This window comes from Mesoplodon mirus (assembly GCF_964341445.2).
Source record: "Mesoplodon mirus genome assembly, chromosome: 18".
NCBI lineage: Eukaryota > Metazoa > Chordata > Mammalia > Artiodactyla > Ziphiidae > Mesoplodon > Mesoplodon mirus.
The window spans coordinates 47,483,852-47,498,324 of record NC_138994.1 but is presented as its reverse complement, the minus strand read 5'-3'; the positions used below and the strand labels follow the sequence as shown (position 1 = coordinate 47,498,324).

Genomic DNA, 14,473 nt, shown 5'->3' with positions numbered 1-14,473 from the left:
ACTTTAAAAGAGACAATGTGGTAGAGGAAGCCCTGGATCAGGCATCAAGAAAAGTTAAACTATTAAAAATAAGACAAATTTTGGGGCTTCCCTGGTGGCGCAGTGGTTGGGAATCCTCCTGCCAGTTCAGGGGACACGGGTTCCTGCGCTCTGGGGCCCATGCTCCACAACGGGAGAGGCCGCCGCGATGGGAAACCTGCGCACCGCAGCTGGAGGAGGCCCGCGCGCAGCGGGGAAGACCCAACGCAGACAAAAATAAATAAATAGATAAAAATAAGACAAATTTTGGATCCCTGGGGGTTGGACATTCTGCACAGACCCAATCACCCTCAGGGCCTCCCACCCACCTTGGGAGGCTGGATTCATTCTCTTCACCCTGGGTCTAGAGGCAACTCTTCTGATTGCAGGCCCACTGCTATTTTTCCCTACACTGTGCGGGCCTCCATTCAAGAAACTCCAGGACCAATGAGTGGGGAGCAGATAGACCAGCAGACAGTATGAAGCAGAAGCCCACCTACCCCTGGCCCAGCCCTGGGGCAGCTGCTGCCTCCACTCCACTCCACAGTTAATGAGGTAATGGTCCCCTAGGGAAAGAGGCCCTTAGTGCTGACAATGAGGCTAATTAGCAGAACACCAATTAGTATCTGGGGACTGGCTATACATGGGAGGGGGAATTTCTTGTGTGGAAGTGGCTTCTTCGGAGGAACAGAGGGCTGGACTCAAAGGAGAGGATGGGAGCAAGGCCACAGTATCCCCTCTCTCCACGCCATCATCCACAAGCACACCCCTCCTCCAGGAAGGCCTCCTAAACTGCTCACTCTATTCCCCTCTGTTTCTTCCTGCTCCTGTGGTCAATTCTGAGATTGGGGAGTGAGGCTGGGGGAACAAAGGGCAAGATCCAGGACTATGCTAAACTTTTTTCTAATTGCAAAATATTTCAGATATACAAAAAGATATGGAAAAATATATATAAAGTTCATATCACACCACCCAGCTTAAGAAATAAAAGTCACCAATTCACTCAAAGAGCTCTCTCTGTATACCCGTTATCTTATCCTTTTCTCTCCACCTGCCGTGGGAGGTAACCCTCCTCAGTCCAGTGTGAACTACATTCTCTTGCAGACTACACCATCTGTTTTCTCTCTTCCCTCTGGAGCAGTGCCAACCAATAAAACTGTGCAATGACGGAAATGGTCTATACCTGCACCATCCAATATGCTAGCCACTAGACACGAGTGGCTCCTGAGCACTTGAAACATGGCTGCTGCGAGTGAGGAACTAAATCTTTACCTATTTCTAATTGTAATTAATTTAAATGTAAATAGCCAAATGTGGCTGGTGGCTACTGTACTGGACACTGAGGCTCCAGGACATACGTGCCTGTCCCACGAGGGTGGGGACTCTGTTGTACTCACTGCTGTGAGTTTAGAATGGTGTCTGGCAAAGAGCAGGTACTCAATAAATATCTAAGTCAATAACTGAATCTTTACAGCAAGCCAGTTATTAAGTATTATTCCCATTTCCCAGTTGGGATCACTGAGGCCCAGAGAAGTGATGTGACTTGAGAAGCTCACCAAGGTAGTAAGTGACAAGTCCAGGATTTGGGCCCAGTTCTTCCTGACCTCAAGCCTATACCCTTATCCACTCCCAGGGATTTCGCTAAGCCTCTCCCCTTGCAGCCACTTGAGGAACAAGAGGCAGCCCCTCTGGGCCCTTCTTTGGGCGCCTCCCTCACCTGAAGCTGCACCATCAGCCCCACTGTCCTCCAGGAGTCCTGGTTTGGCCCCACCCTTCTTTCACCCAGGCATCCCTGTGTGGACACCTGGTCTTCCCAGCACCTACTGACAGAGCTCCCGAAGCCACAGACAAGCGGAGCGGAGATGAAGTCACAGAAAGAAGAAACCAGTGGTGTGGAGAGAGGATGAAGGGGCCTGTGGTGCTGTGTGTAGGCCTGGGGGGGCAGCTGAGACAAGCACTCAGTTCAGCCAAGGAAGAGGCAAGGACTTTTTCTAGGCTTTTATTTATGAAATGCTTATTGAACTGATACAAAGTTAGTGTCTGTCATTAGCTGGTGGAGAGGGTTAGTGTGCATCCCCCCACCCCCGTCCCCTCACCACCATGGGCACTGAAGCCGGGAGTGGCTCCATCCTTCCCTCCACCTTGGCTGTAATGAACTGGGAAAGGCCCTGGGGCAGGGAGGGGGTTCAAGGGCAGGAAGACTAAGGGAGAGATGGGAAGGCCCAGGGCAGAATCTGGTCCTCCTGGAGTAGGAGGCTGGCCCCAGGCATCCTGGCAGGAGTTTTGCTTCTCCTTTGTAGCAGTGGTTTGAACTGGGCAGCGAGGAGGATGAACTTCTCTGGACCCTCTTCTGTCTCCCCAGCCCGGGCTTGAGAGTGTCCTCTTTGGCTACTTCTCAAGAAAGGGTCCTCTGTGACTTCTCTAGTCCCCTCCGGGGATGCCTGCCTCCCCCAGGTCTCAGAGGCACTGCCCTCGGTCCTCGGGGTGAGGGGGCAGGGAGCCAGATGAGTTAGAGCCCAGCGGCTGGTGACCTCTCCCGGGCTGGAGCCACAGCTATGTCCACACTTCTAGGGGTATCACGCCCTCCTTGCTACCCAGGGGGGGCAACAAAGACTCATCCTCCAGGAACTTGAGGGGGAAGTGGACCAGGTGGCCCTGGACCTGGGTGAGTTCAGACCGGGCCAAGGGAGGGCTGACCGTGGCCAGCGGCTCCACGGCCACATACTCCCGGAGTACCCGCAGGGAGCGAGTGGCGTTGGACGGCAGGCAGCGGAAGATCTGTGGGCGAGGGGCATGGAAGCCAATAAGGCTTGGGGAGACGGCCCAAGAGTCCAAGCCCAACTAGGCTAGACACCCCCATGCCCACCATATCCCTCTACACTGACCCTGAGCCACTGAATCCCATGATGTCCCCAGACTCTTATCCTCTTATGAGGATGGCTGTGCAGGGGCTCCTCTCTATCCCACCCTAGACAGGATTATCCATGAACTTCCCCCTGCCAGCACCCCTGCCCACCCCCTTTGCCCACCTGCTCATAGATATTGGCATTGCTCTCAGCTGTGTCTTGCCACGACTGGAAGAAGTCATCACAGACAGGGTCTCGGAGATCCAGGTCCGGCCGGGCATCTGCCCCAAGAATCATGCTGCGGGAGAAAGGGGTCCCAGCAGGGCCAGATTAAGATCCTTTGAAAGCCTGAAGAGCAGAAAATTATAATGTGCCTACCTAGGTATTTCAAAATAGAAGCAATGTTAAACAGTAAAATAAGTGTAAACGAGTCCAACAGAGCTTTAATTTGTCTCTACTTTGGCGACTATTTTAATGCTTTAAAAGATATACCAAATTACTTTTGAAATATTTGTTCCTCATTTTTTTGGTATCCCTGCTTTGCCGGTACCTTAAACTGGATGAGTCTGCCTCTTGGGAAATCCAGTACTACCTCTAAGCAATCCTCACACTTGCTCAAAAGGCAGACCCTCCCCCTTTCCACCTCTCCCACCACGCTGTAGCACCCCACCCCGGCCCTACCTGAAGCAGTGTTTCCGCAAACTCAAGGCAAACCTGCCCGCCTGATATTCCACACCATTCATGAGGGATGCCTCCATCTCTGTGTCCTCGATCAGCACAGCCAGCTCACTGTCCCGCTTCCCCAGTAAACTCCGGTCATTGATGTTTGCAGAGCCTGGATGGGGGGGTGCGGTGCAGGACACACTGCGTCCCCCTGAGCCCAGGAGACCCCATCACCTCTACCCAAGAACCAGCCTGGGGGCAACACGCCTTCTTTGGCCTCCATCCCCAGTTGGGCCTCAGCTGCAGTCTCCATCACCCACCTCCATCCCGTTGCCCCTGGCTGGGCCCTGCTCCACTTCTCCCCACCCTCCTCTTGTTGCTGGGGGCCGAGATCCAGCACTGACCAATGATGACTGTCCGGTCATCTGCAATGAGCATCTTGCTGTGGATGTAGATGAGCTCTGAGACCAGGTGCCTACCCAGCTCTCCATGTGTGCGAAGCCCACAGATGGAAATATAGTCCCGCCATGCTGTCCCCACTGTGAGTAAGAGATGGGGGGAAGGGGAGTGAGGTGAGAGGTACTCTCCATGTGCAGACAGAGCCCTGTCCCATCTACCTCCTCACTTCAGAAGCCCTGGTCTATATACTTCTCTCTGCAGTATCAGGCCACCTGTGGGCTCAGGCAGTAGCCCCAGAAGCATGCAGGAGTGATAGCCTCCTTCCCTCCATCCCTGGGGCTCCAGTCCCTCAATCGCCCCCTCCCCGGGGGTCCAGGGCTTGAACCCCCAGCTCCCAGCACTCACTGACTGCTTTGAGGCGATGTAGAATTGAATATTCCCCACGACACAGAGTCCTGAGGGAAGAGAATGGGTGAGGGAGGTGGAGACTGGGGAGGAGATGGGGGATGTCAGGAGAGAGGTGGACCTCAAAAGTCCAGCAAGAAGGGATCAGGACGGAGTCAGGATGGAGGCATAGGTAGGATGGGGCCATGGAGAGGCAGAGTCTGGCTGAGGGGAGCGCCGGGGGTCACCTGTAAGTGAAGTGCAGAATGGCCTGGATGGAGTTACCACCACCTGTGGAGATGTCGCCCTCGAACCCAGGGAGCAGGGGCAAAAGCATGTAGACTCGGAAGCACTGCCCCTGTCTGGAGAGGGGTGGAGTCAGAGGTGTGACCTCTCCCCCAAGCCCCACCCATCCAGTTGGGCTTAAACCACACCCACAATCCTCACACTCTGGCTGGTCCATCTTACTTGTGGGCCTTCAGGATTCTGTCCACAATCTCATCGCCCACCTTGTTCAGCACCGTCCGCCCATCTGAGCAGCTAATGAAGAATTGATTCTGGGGCAGGGACCAATGACAGACATCAGCAGTCCGGCCCCAGCCCCTGCCCTCAGCTCCCCACTGCCATCCCCACCCCCAGGCTCCAGGCCCTGGCCCCAGGCTTCTGCATTTCTCCAGGCCCAGCTATGCCAGTCCTCAACGACTGATGCCACTGACATCCTAAGTCTCTCCCCTGGGATGTCCCCTCCGTTATCTGCCCCACCCTCACCCCGGTCAGACCTCAATGTAGAGGAAGTGCTGGCTCTCCCTGATGGTGTGCAGGTAGGCATTGAGGATGGAGTTCTCCAAGGTCCCCGCTGACCAGCGGTCCACTGACCGCAAGACCTGGGGGGGACGGCGAATATGATGTGGCCCCTGAGCCCGGGAGAGGAGGGGTCTGGCGGGGGCTTTCAGGTCAGGGAAAGTGGGCCGGGGCATTGGGCTGAAGGGAGGGAGGCAAGGGCAGGCTGAAGTCGGAGCCTCACCTGCACGGTGGCGCACTGCACTCCCGGGAGCATGAAAGGGAGCTGGTTTGCAGTGCTGGTGGACTTGGGCAGCAGGTAGGGGTACATGGGTATCTTGTACTTGGCCTTGGTGGTCTGAGGAAGAGGGATGGCAGAGTCAGAGGGAGGTGATGAGCCGTCCCAAGCTCCCTCCTGCCCTCCAGCCTCACAGGAGGGATTGAGCACCTTGGTGAAATTCCAGCGCTGGATGAAGTGCCGGGCAAGGTCCCTGGCGGGTGAGCCATGGACCACCACCCCGACGTCACGCCATGGCATCCGGGGTGTGGTCTCCCTGTCAATGAAATCTGGGGGTCCCAGGAGAGTCAGGGGAGAGGTCAGGGATGGTCTCTTGGGGACACTTGGGACAGGGAGGAGGAGGGTGCATTACCCTTGACCCAGTTCATCCCATCCTCAGTCCCAGCCCTGCCTTCTGCCCCTGCTCCCAGCTCTCACGGGCTTTGGAGGAAGGGGACTCCTACCCTCAAAAGGCCGATCCAGCTGGACCCAGTCCTTAGTGTTAAGATTGCTGTAGTCCTTGCCCAGCCAGAAGAGTTGGTTGTGAGAGAGGTCTGGTGCAGCTGGAGGGTCTGAGCATGAGGTAGGAGGCTGTAGGGGGAACACACCCAAGCCAGGGGCAAGGAGAGGTCATGGGGCCATACAGAGCCAGGCCAAAGAGAAGAAAGGAGCACTGGAAGACTGGGAGACAGAGAGACACACAGAGTAAGAATGAAGCAGAGAGAGTTTGATTCCCCGGTCCTCCCCTTCAGATGCATTTGAAATCCCTAGAGGAATGGGGGGAGGGGTGGGTAACGGACATGGGGAGGGGACTGGGTCATAGTATATTCAAAGCAGGTTCTTGGGGTCCCAGAAAGGCCAAGGAACCCTGAGTGTGGGCTTGGAATGACTGGAGGGGAAGGCTGGAGCCGGGAAGTGGTGTGGATTTAGGCTAGCTGAGTTTGGAGGAGCTCAGGAAGGCCTTGGGGGGTTACCTGGGGGGCAGCTGACTCAGAGGAGTCCCCAAGGTCAGTCAGTCTGTAGTGCAGGTCATCCCAGCGGCCATAGGCGAGGTCCAGCCCCCCCAAGAAGGCCACTACTTGGTCCACCACCAGGAGCTTCTCATGATGGGCCCACAGAGTCACCTGGTCTGGGTGGCGCATCACCTAGAACAGGTGTGGGGGAGTTCAGGAGAGTGAGCTTAGGTGGGAGAAGAAAGAGGAGGCGTTGGGGGAGAGAATGGAAAGATGGAAGGATGAGATGTTCAAGGAAAGGGAGGGTTGAGGGGATGGGAAAGTGTGGTGAGGAGGGCTGCAGGGAAGGGGTCTCTGAGTCCTGAGAGTCACCTTTATGTTGGGATGCAGTAGCATCAGAACCTTCTTGCTATAGCCACTGTTGATGTTCAAGGCCAACTCCACTTCCTTAAACAGCAGTATGGACACCCGGACACCCTCCTCCTGGTGGTCAGTGAGGGAATCAGATCCTAATGCCTCCCTCGGAATGACCCCTTCCCACCCTCCCAAACCCTTCCCCATGCTCAGGATTCCTGTATATTCCTCCTCCCTGCGTGGAGATCCTCAAAGCTCTGCCACTTACACCCTGCTTTGATGCTTACAGCAAACCTAGATTGAATATCATCTATCTGCTCACCCATCCACACATCTACCCGCCTACCCAGCATTATCTATCCACCCATTTTCCCCAAAATTTACTCATCCCCTTATGTACATCTATCATTCATCCATCTACCTACCCACTCTCCTACTGACCCACCTTCCCAACCTCATATCCTTCTATCTATCTCCCTTTCCATCATCTACCCATCCATTCACCCACCCACTCTCCATCATCCACATATCTTCCCTCCCACCCATCAACATCTATGGATGCTCCCAACATAGCAGACACTATGCCTTGTATTGGAACCAGTGATATTAATCAGCCCAGGGAGAGAGACAGCCATGTCCACCCTGCAGTAACACAACAGAGTGTAATGGATACTGGGAGGAAAGTCTATACCAGGTAGAGGAAGGGCAAGAACAGGGAGGTGTCATTTCTCCTCAGGGAAGGGGAGGCGGCAATGTTTGCCAGACACTAAGCCAGGATGGGCATATTTCCTCCTCCTCAAGTTTCAGATTCCCTGCCTTCCCCCATGCTACAGTCCCTTCTAACCAATCTCCACCCACAGGCCACCCCGCCACCATACCTCCCCTCCAGCCCAACCACTCTCCTCACCGCCTTCTTCTTGAGCATAATGTCCAGTCTCCAGTCATCTGAATGGGCCGGACGCTTCAGGTAAATTTCAGGACTCAACCTGGGATTCAGGGCAGCGGGTAAGGGCAAGCTAAGTTCCGGACAACAGTCACTCCTCCCCTTCCACTCCTTTTCTGACCCATAAGCTGATCTGTTGCAGGCCCTATCCTACCGCTTCTTGCTCAGGCTTTTTCCCCACTTACCACCAGTCTGTGATGAAAATCTCTTCTTGAGCTCGCAGGATGGCATCAGCTGCAGCAGCAAAGTAACCTGCCCCATTCACAAACCTGGAGGGAGGCCAAGCCAAGGAGGTCAGGGGAGTCAGAAGCCAGAAAGCTCTGGAGAGTGAAGACTGGAGGACAGTCATGGGTCAGAGGTGACAGCAGGGTCAAAGACCAAGAGTGATCAGAGAGGTCAGACAGAAGCAGATATATCAAAGTGGGATAAATTTGCCAGTACGAGCTAAATAAAAGTACAAACTACAAAAGACACAACAAACCAAAGAAAGTGACTAAAGATTGGGAAGAATAATACATCACATATAAAGAGTTCCAACATATCAATAACAAAAAAACATATAGGCCAACTGAACAAAGAATAAGAACTGATATGGGAATCTCCTGGCCGTCCAGCAGTTAGGACTCTGTGCTTTCACTGCGGAGGGCACGGGTTTGGCCCCTGGTTGGGGAACAGGGTCCCACAAGCCACATGGCACGGCCAAAAAAAAAAAAAAAAGAAAGAACTGATAGTTCACAGGGGGAAAATGGCTAATCATAGATGAAAAGATGTTCAACTTCATCACTAAACAAGGAAATTGATATTAATATGAATAACACTTTTTAAATTCACTAGATTGGCAAAAATTAAAATTGCAGGTTACATTCAATATTAGCATATGGGGAAGTGAGTATTCTCATAGTTTGTGAGAATATACATTGGTTTTATAGCTTTTTTAGAGGACAGTTTGGTAGTATCTATCAGAATATTAAATCCACATACCCCCGATATCATTAAATGCACTTTGTAATTCTATATCTAGGAAGACATCCTATTAAGTGCTTAACCAAAGATTATGTTCATTGCAGTATCGTTTATAAGACTGAAAGTGGGAAATAATGTAAATGCCTAATCTCTAACACGTGTTAAGTGAAAAAAATAAAACAAAGAAGAGAGTGCAGGGCTTCCCTGGTGGCGCAGTGGTTGCGAGTCCGTCTGCCGATGCAGGAGATGCGGGTTCGTGCCCCGGTTCGGGAAGATCCCACATGCCGCACAGCGGCTGGGCCCGTGAGCCATGGCCGCTGAGCCTGCGTGTCTGGAGCCTGTGCTCCGCAGCGGGAGAGGCCACAAACGGGGAGAGGTCACAACGGTGAGAGGCCCGCGTACCGCAAAAAAAAAAAAAAAAAAAAAAAAAAAAGAAGAGAGTGCATGATCTAATTTACATTAAAACAAAAAGTAACATATATGCTAAGCACATGAAAATATGCAGGAAAAGATCTGGGAGGATAAATATCAAACTATCACCAGGCATGCTTCTGGGGAGAAAAATGGGATTTGGGGGAGGGGGTGTAGAGAAGAACTAAGGGCCAGGGGGTAAAGGCTTGTGCAATGAACTTTAATTTTTTTACTTAATATGTTTCCGTATTGTTAGACTTTGAATAACTAACAGTCCTGTTTGATGGTGAAGAGCAGGGTCTTGACCCAAACTACCTGGATTTGAATCCTGGTTCCACTGTTTACAAGGTGTGTGACCTTGACAAGTTACTTAACTTCTCCTTGCCTCAGTTTTCTCACCTGTAAAGTGGATATAACAACTGTACCTGCTTCACGGGGCTGTTGTAAGTTCATAAACATAAAACACTCACAATGGTTTCTGGCACACACTAAGCGCTACATAAGTATTAGATATGATCAGTTCTTATGTTAAAAAATAAATCTCAGGCTTCCCTGGTGGCGCAGTGGTTGGGAATCCTCCTGCCTGTTCAGGGCACACGGGTTCGAGCCCTGGTCCGGGAAGATCCCACATGCCGCAGAGCAACTAAGCCCGTGCGCCACAACTACAGACCTTGCGCTCTAGAGCCTGCGAGCCACAACTACTGAGCCCGTGTGCCACAACTACTGAAGCCTGTGCGCCTAGAGTCCGTGCTCCGCAACAAGAGAAGCCACCGCAATGAGAAGCCTGCGCACCGCAACGAAGAGTAGCCCCCGCTCGCTGCGACTAGAGAAAGTGCTAGCGCAGCAACAAAGACCCAACACAGCCAAAAATAAATAAAAATAAAATAAATAAATTTTTTAATAAATAAATAAATAAATCTCTATCCCACCCCTCTAGGTCGTCACAAAGTATCGAGCTGATCTCCCTGTAGGGAGAGTGGGAGGGAGGCTCAAGAGGGAGGGGATATGGGGTTATATGTATACATATAGCTGATTCACTTTGTTGTACAGCAGAAACTAACACAACATTGTAAAGCAATTATACTCCAATAAAAAAAATCTCAACACCACCTCCAAGAAAAATTCTTTCCATGACTCCTCTCTGCCTATGATAAAGGTTAACCCCCTCAGCTTAGCGGGAGAGGCACTGATCAGACCCTGCGACCCCCAGACTCTTTACTGACCACTGCTCCTCACACTGCAACAATAGTCAGTCTTTGTGGTTCCCAAACACGCTGGGCTATTTCTAGCTTCTCTGCACAGACTGCCCTTCTCCATTTTCTTTATCTTGCTAAGGTTAACCTCAGGGTTACTGCCTTCTAGAAGCCAGTCCTGACATCCTACGCTGGGGCAGATGCCCCTCCTCTGTGCTTGGTACCCTATATCTACCACCAGCGTGGCAAACTCCCATTGTTTCATGACTGAATCACCTACTGAGTCTTATCCCTGCCACTGGACCTGGCACATAGTGGGTGCTCAGAAAATGTTTATTAAATGGACGAATAAATCAGAGACATTTGAGATCACTGAGAACAGAGAGGGTCAGTGTGGTGAAAGGAGGTTAAAAAGGTCACAGGAGGTCGGAGAGGTCGGGGTCAGAGACTACCCAGTTTGGGGTTCAGAAAGATCAAAGGGGAATCAGAGGGATCAGCATGATTAAAGAGGTCAGGGGGTCAGGGAGATTTGAGAAGTCAAAGGGGGAGGTTATTGAGGTCAGAAGGGGTCAGAGGAGATAAAGAGGATCAAGGACTCAGAGAACATCAAGGAGGTCGAAAAGGCCACTGACAATTTCAGAAAGGTTGTCAGTGTCTCACCACCGGGCCAGGGTCCCAGGCCGAGGTGGAGCGTAGCTTTCGTGCCGGTGCAGCTGTACAAAGTCTCTGCCCGGGCCCTGGGCCAGCTCAGTGATCTCCTGGGCCCACCACCGTGCCTGCCGATAGCTGCTGCACTTGAGAATCAAGGACCTGGATGGGAACAATGGGTGGACCACAATCCTCACCCTCCACACCTCTGGCCTGGCCCAGAAACCTCCCCTTTAGCTATCACCTCTTTCCTACCTCTTCCCTTAGTCCCTACTTGACTTCACAGGGACAGGGAGCATATCTGCCTTATTCACAGTTGGGTCCTTGGCACCTAGTATTGTGCCAGCCACTTAAGTTTGTTTTTTGGTTTTTTTTTTTTTTTTGGCCATGCTGCACTGCATGTGGGGTCTTAGTTCCATGACCAGGGATCAAACCTGTGCCCCTTGCAGTGGAAGCATGGCATCTTAACCACTAGACCGCCAGGGGAGTCCCTTAAATTTGTTGAATGAATAAATGAATGAATGGAGTGCCCTATCTTTTGCACCAAAAGTCCTTCCCCCAGGCTTATACTCAACTCTCTTTCTCTGGGCCCAGCCTCTAAGAGCAGCCCCAAGCATCTGACTAGAACAGTTCTCTGGTTCCAAATCATGGCCGGCTCCAGGGAGGTGGGAACGCCTTCCTTTCTTCCATGGTCTCTTCCACTTAACTCCCCTTAGGGCCCCAGGCTGGCTCTTCACTCACCAGATGTCTGTCCACACCAGGGAGGCTTACCTGTGGGAGGTGTCGATCCGGACCCCGTACCGTGCCTCTGTGCTCCTTTTCCCCACCTGTACCTCGAAGCCAGGGTCGAAGAGCTGAACAAATGTGATGGTGCCGGTCTCGAGGCACATGTACAGCAGGAAGGAGTCCTTCACCACCAGCCACCTGGAGTGGAAGGGCTCTGACCATGCCTCCATGCCCCTGGGATCTCCTTCCTCACCCCCACCCACTGCCCAGCGGCTCTGCTCAGGCCTCACCGCTTGGACCAGCGATAACACACTTGGTCTCGGCCACAGCAGGTGAGGCCAGGAACACGGTGGCCACTTGAGCGCTTCCGGATCACCCCCTCCCTGTGGGGAAAACCAGGAAGAGATGTTGGATGAGGCTGGATGAGGGAAACAGACCTCCAGCCCACTGTGCACTGCTCTTTCCCTATTCTCAGCCAGGGAGAGATCCAGATGTTGGCAGATGGCGGGTGAGGGGTGTCAGACACTCACAGTCCTTTGGATCCAAGGTCTGGGATAAAGGACAGCTGACTGACTTCCAGAAACTCTGTCTGCAGAGGAAGAAAAAGGCTCAGAGGAGAGACTGATTTTCAGCCCCTCACACTCTATCGACCCTGGTCCTCTGCCCCCTGCTCCATCTCAAGAGACCTGGCACCAGCCTCTTGACCTTACCATGGCATGGTAGTTGCGGTAGAAAGACATGGTCAGGAGGCGGTTGAGGTAATTCTCCAGGTATTTCTGAAGTAGGGATGGGAAAGAGAGAGAGACAGATGGGACCAGAACCATTTGCACCCAAACACCTTCCCAGAGGACCTGGTGTCCGGTCCCACCTGTTTGCTGGATGCATGTCTGGCGGAGCCCTCAGGACCTGCTCGGGGTAGAGAGGGCATCTCTCTGTTGTTTGCCTCTTGGTCTGGAGAATAGGCAATGGCAAAGCTGTGGAAGGGATGGGGGAAGGTCAATAGGAGGATGGGAGGCTGGGTGCCTGGATTCCTGAAGCACTGGAGGTGGGGTCTTGGAAGAGGCGAGGGGACCTCGAGGCTGGCAGAAGGAATGCCCCCTACCCTGAGGATGGAGACAGAAAAAGGTGGGAGGCTGCCAAGGGTACTTTGGGCATCCAGCCCTGCTGAGATACTGGCCCAGAACCATGGACAGGGAGAGCTGAGCAGGGAAGGTTTCCTGGTAACCGGGGTCAGAGGAGCAGGCCCAGTGGCCAGAGGTGGGGGAGGAAAGCAGCTGGGGGAGGAAAGGCTGTGGTCTGGGGATGAGACAGACAGAAAGCAGCAATGGGGGCTGGGGCAGTGACATCCCATGCTGCCCCGCGGTGAGGGGGCACCTGTCCTTCACAGGAGGCAGTCTTGTCCTTGTCCCCCTCACCGAGCCAGAGGGAGCAGACTCATCAAGACTTTGTGTCTCAGGAGGTCCCGATGCAATTCCTGGAAATGACGGAACTTCTTCTTGGTTGTCCAGGTAAAGTCACCGTGAGTCAAGCGGACAGAATACAGAGTGCAGGTGCCCACCTGGGGGAGTGAGGAACTGACTGAATGGATGTTCCCTGGTTGGGTGGCAGCCCCCGCTCTGGCCAGCCCTCCCCTTAGCCCCCTCCCTGGTGCCAGTCCAGCCACCTTGGATCCACTGGTGTATCTTTCAGTGCCCACCACCTGGGCTATGACGGGAACCCCAGGGGCAAACACCAAGGGGTGAATTTTCAGAGGCTGGAGGTCGTAGATGGCCAGAAAGGGGTGCATCCGGTCAGCTGACAGGAGAGAAAGTGGAAGAATGTGGACTCCAGGAGGTCTCAGCACCCCCCCTCCTCTCCCTGAGGGCGTCCTCCCTGTGTACCTGGGTCCTCTCCCTCCTTCAGAGTGTCCACCTCATCGGGCTCCATCTGTAACTGGCTGGAGTCCAGGTCACCCCCAGAGGGGAAGAGGCTCTCGGAGATCGCCGCCATCCTAGGAATATGGGGAGGCTTCAGGAAGGTTACCTGCTTTGCAGAACCCTGCCCCCCATCGCACCCCACGGTCTTCCATATCCCACAGGTCCCCCGCTCCCCCCCCCACCTGGCTCCCGCTGGCCCCCACTCTCTCTGATTATGGCGCATCGGCCTGCAACGCCCTGCCAACCCGCCTCTAATCTCCATCCCTTATTTCGATCCTTCCCGCATCCAGAATGCCTGAGTCCCACCTCCCGTCCCGTAACCAGGGTGCCGAGGAACACCCGGCCAGGCCCGGATGGCCCCGAAGTGGGGCAGAGAAGAAGCCAGGGGAGGGGCCCCGGGGGTTGCCAGGGGTCCCGAGCCACCGGGGCTCCAGCCAGGCCAAGCCAGCTGGAAGAAGGGGTCCAGGCGGGAATGAGGAAGTTACGCATTCCCCGCCCGGGAGGGAAACCCCGAAATCAGAGCATGAGGCTGAGTCAGGAGGACCCGCAGCCCAAGCTCATTCCCGTCCCCGGCCGATTTCCTCGGCCCGGCATCTCCGCGGCTCCCCCTCACCCGGGCAGCCCGAGCCGGCGGCAGCGCAGCAAAGTCAGAGCGGGAGTCCACACCCCAGAGGGCCAGGGCGGGGCGGGCGCTCAGGGTCTGCCCTTGGGGGCGGGACGGCCCCCGGCCTCACCTCCTCGGGATTCTCGTCGGTCCTGTCCCGCCCCCGCCGCCCTCGGCCTGCCCTTGCAGTCCTGCGTGCGGCCTGGGCGCTGGGGCCGCCCTCGGCTCTGCGGGACGGCGCTACCCTCCCTGTGCATCGGTGCGGCGCCGTCTGCCGGGCTGTCAGTCTGTCCTGCGCCGTCGGTCCGTGCAGGCCCGCTCCTCCCTGTGGGCGCTTGGCCCTGCGCACCCTCGGCCCTGCGCACCCTCCTCCGCTCGGGCGCCGGCCCCCCCGG

The 14,473-nt window shown here is 54.3% G+C and overlaps 1 protein-coding gene across 4 annotated transcripts; it reads right to left on the bottom strand.

Annotated features, from left to right (window-relative positions):
• Positions 1 to 2,015: 2,015 nt before the first annotated feature.
• On the bottom strand, positions 2,016 to 14,285 carry PLD2 (phospholipase D2). Of its 4 annotated transcripts, none has more exons than XM_082603683.1 (25): positions 14,209 to 14,285; positions 13,439 to 13,548; positions 13,222 to 13,352; positions 12,974 to 13,116; positions 12,427 to 12,532; positions 12,269 to 12,334; positions 12,089 to 12,147; positions 11,849 to 11,941; positions 11,604 to 11,756; positions 10,845 to 10,994; positions 7,803 to 7,886; positions 7,582 to 7,660; positions 6,693 to 6,803; positions 6,342 to 6,512; positions 5,832 to 5,958; positions 5,539 to 5,657; positions 5,335 to 5,448; positions 5,090 to 5,194; positions 4,779 to 4,867; positions 4,559 to 4,672; positions 4,332 to 4,381; positions 3,932 to 4,066; positions 3,546 to 3,699; positions 3,048 to 3,162; positions 2,016 to 2,796 (listed from the first exon to the last, which is right to left on the bottom strand). In XM_082603683.1, exons 2-25 carry the CDS (start codon positions 13,545 to 13,547, stop codon positions 2,572 to 2,574), a joined length of 2,802 nt encoding a protein of 933 aa, XP_082459809.1. In that variant the 5' UTR covers position 13,548; positions 14,209 to 14,285; the 3' UTR covers positions 2,016 to 2,571. The 4 variants fall into 4 exon arrangements, with proteins under 4 accessions (XP_082459809.1, XP_082459808.1, XP_082459810.1 ...); XM_082603682.1 differs by lacking the exon at positions 14,209 to 14,285 and adding an exon at positions 14,088 to 14,141; XM_082603684.1 differs by lacking the exon at positions 14,209 to 14,285 and adding an exon at positions 13,781 to 13,958.
• Between the last annotated feature and the right edge of the window lie 188 nt (positions 14,286 to 14,473).

What these genes read in the sequence shown, in the direction of transcription:
- PLD2 (XM_082603683.1), bottom strand. Translation starts at nt 13,547, where the DNA reads ATGGCGGCGATCTCCGAGAGCCTCTTCCCCTCTGGGGGTGACCTGGAC. An exon ending in GATACACCAGTGGATCCAAG is followed by an intron (nt 13,117 to 13,221) that starts GTGGCTGGACTG and finishes TCACTCCCCCAG; the next exon opens with GTGGGCACCTGCACTCTGTA. An exon ending in CCTGGGACCCTGGCCCGGTG is followed by an intron (nt 7,887 to 10,844) that starts GTGAGACACTGA and finishes GCCTCCCTCCAG; the next exon opens with GTTTGTGAATGGGGCAGGTT.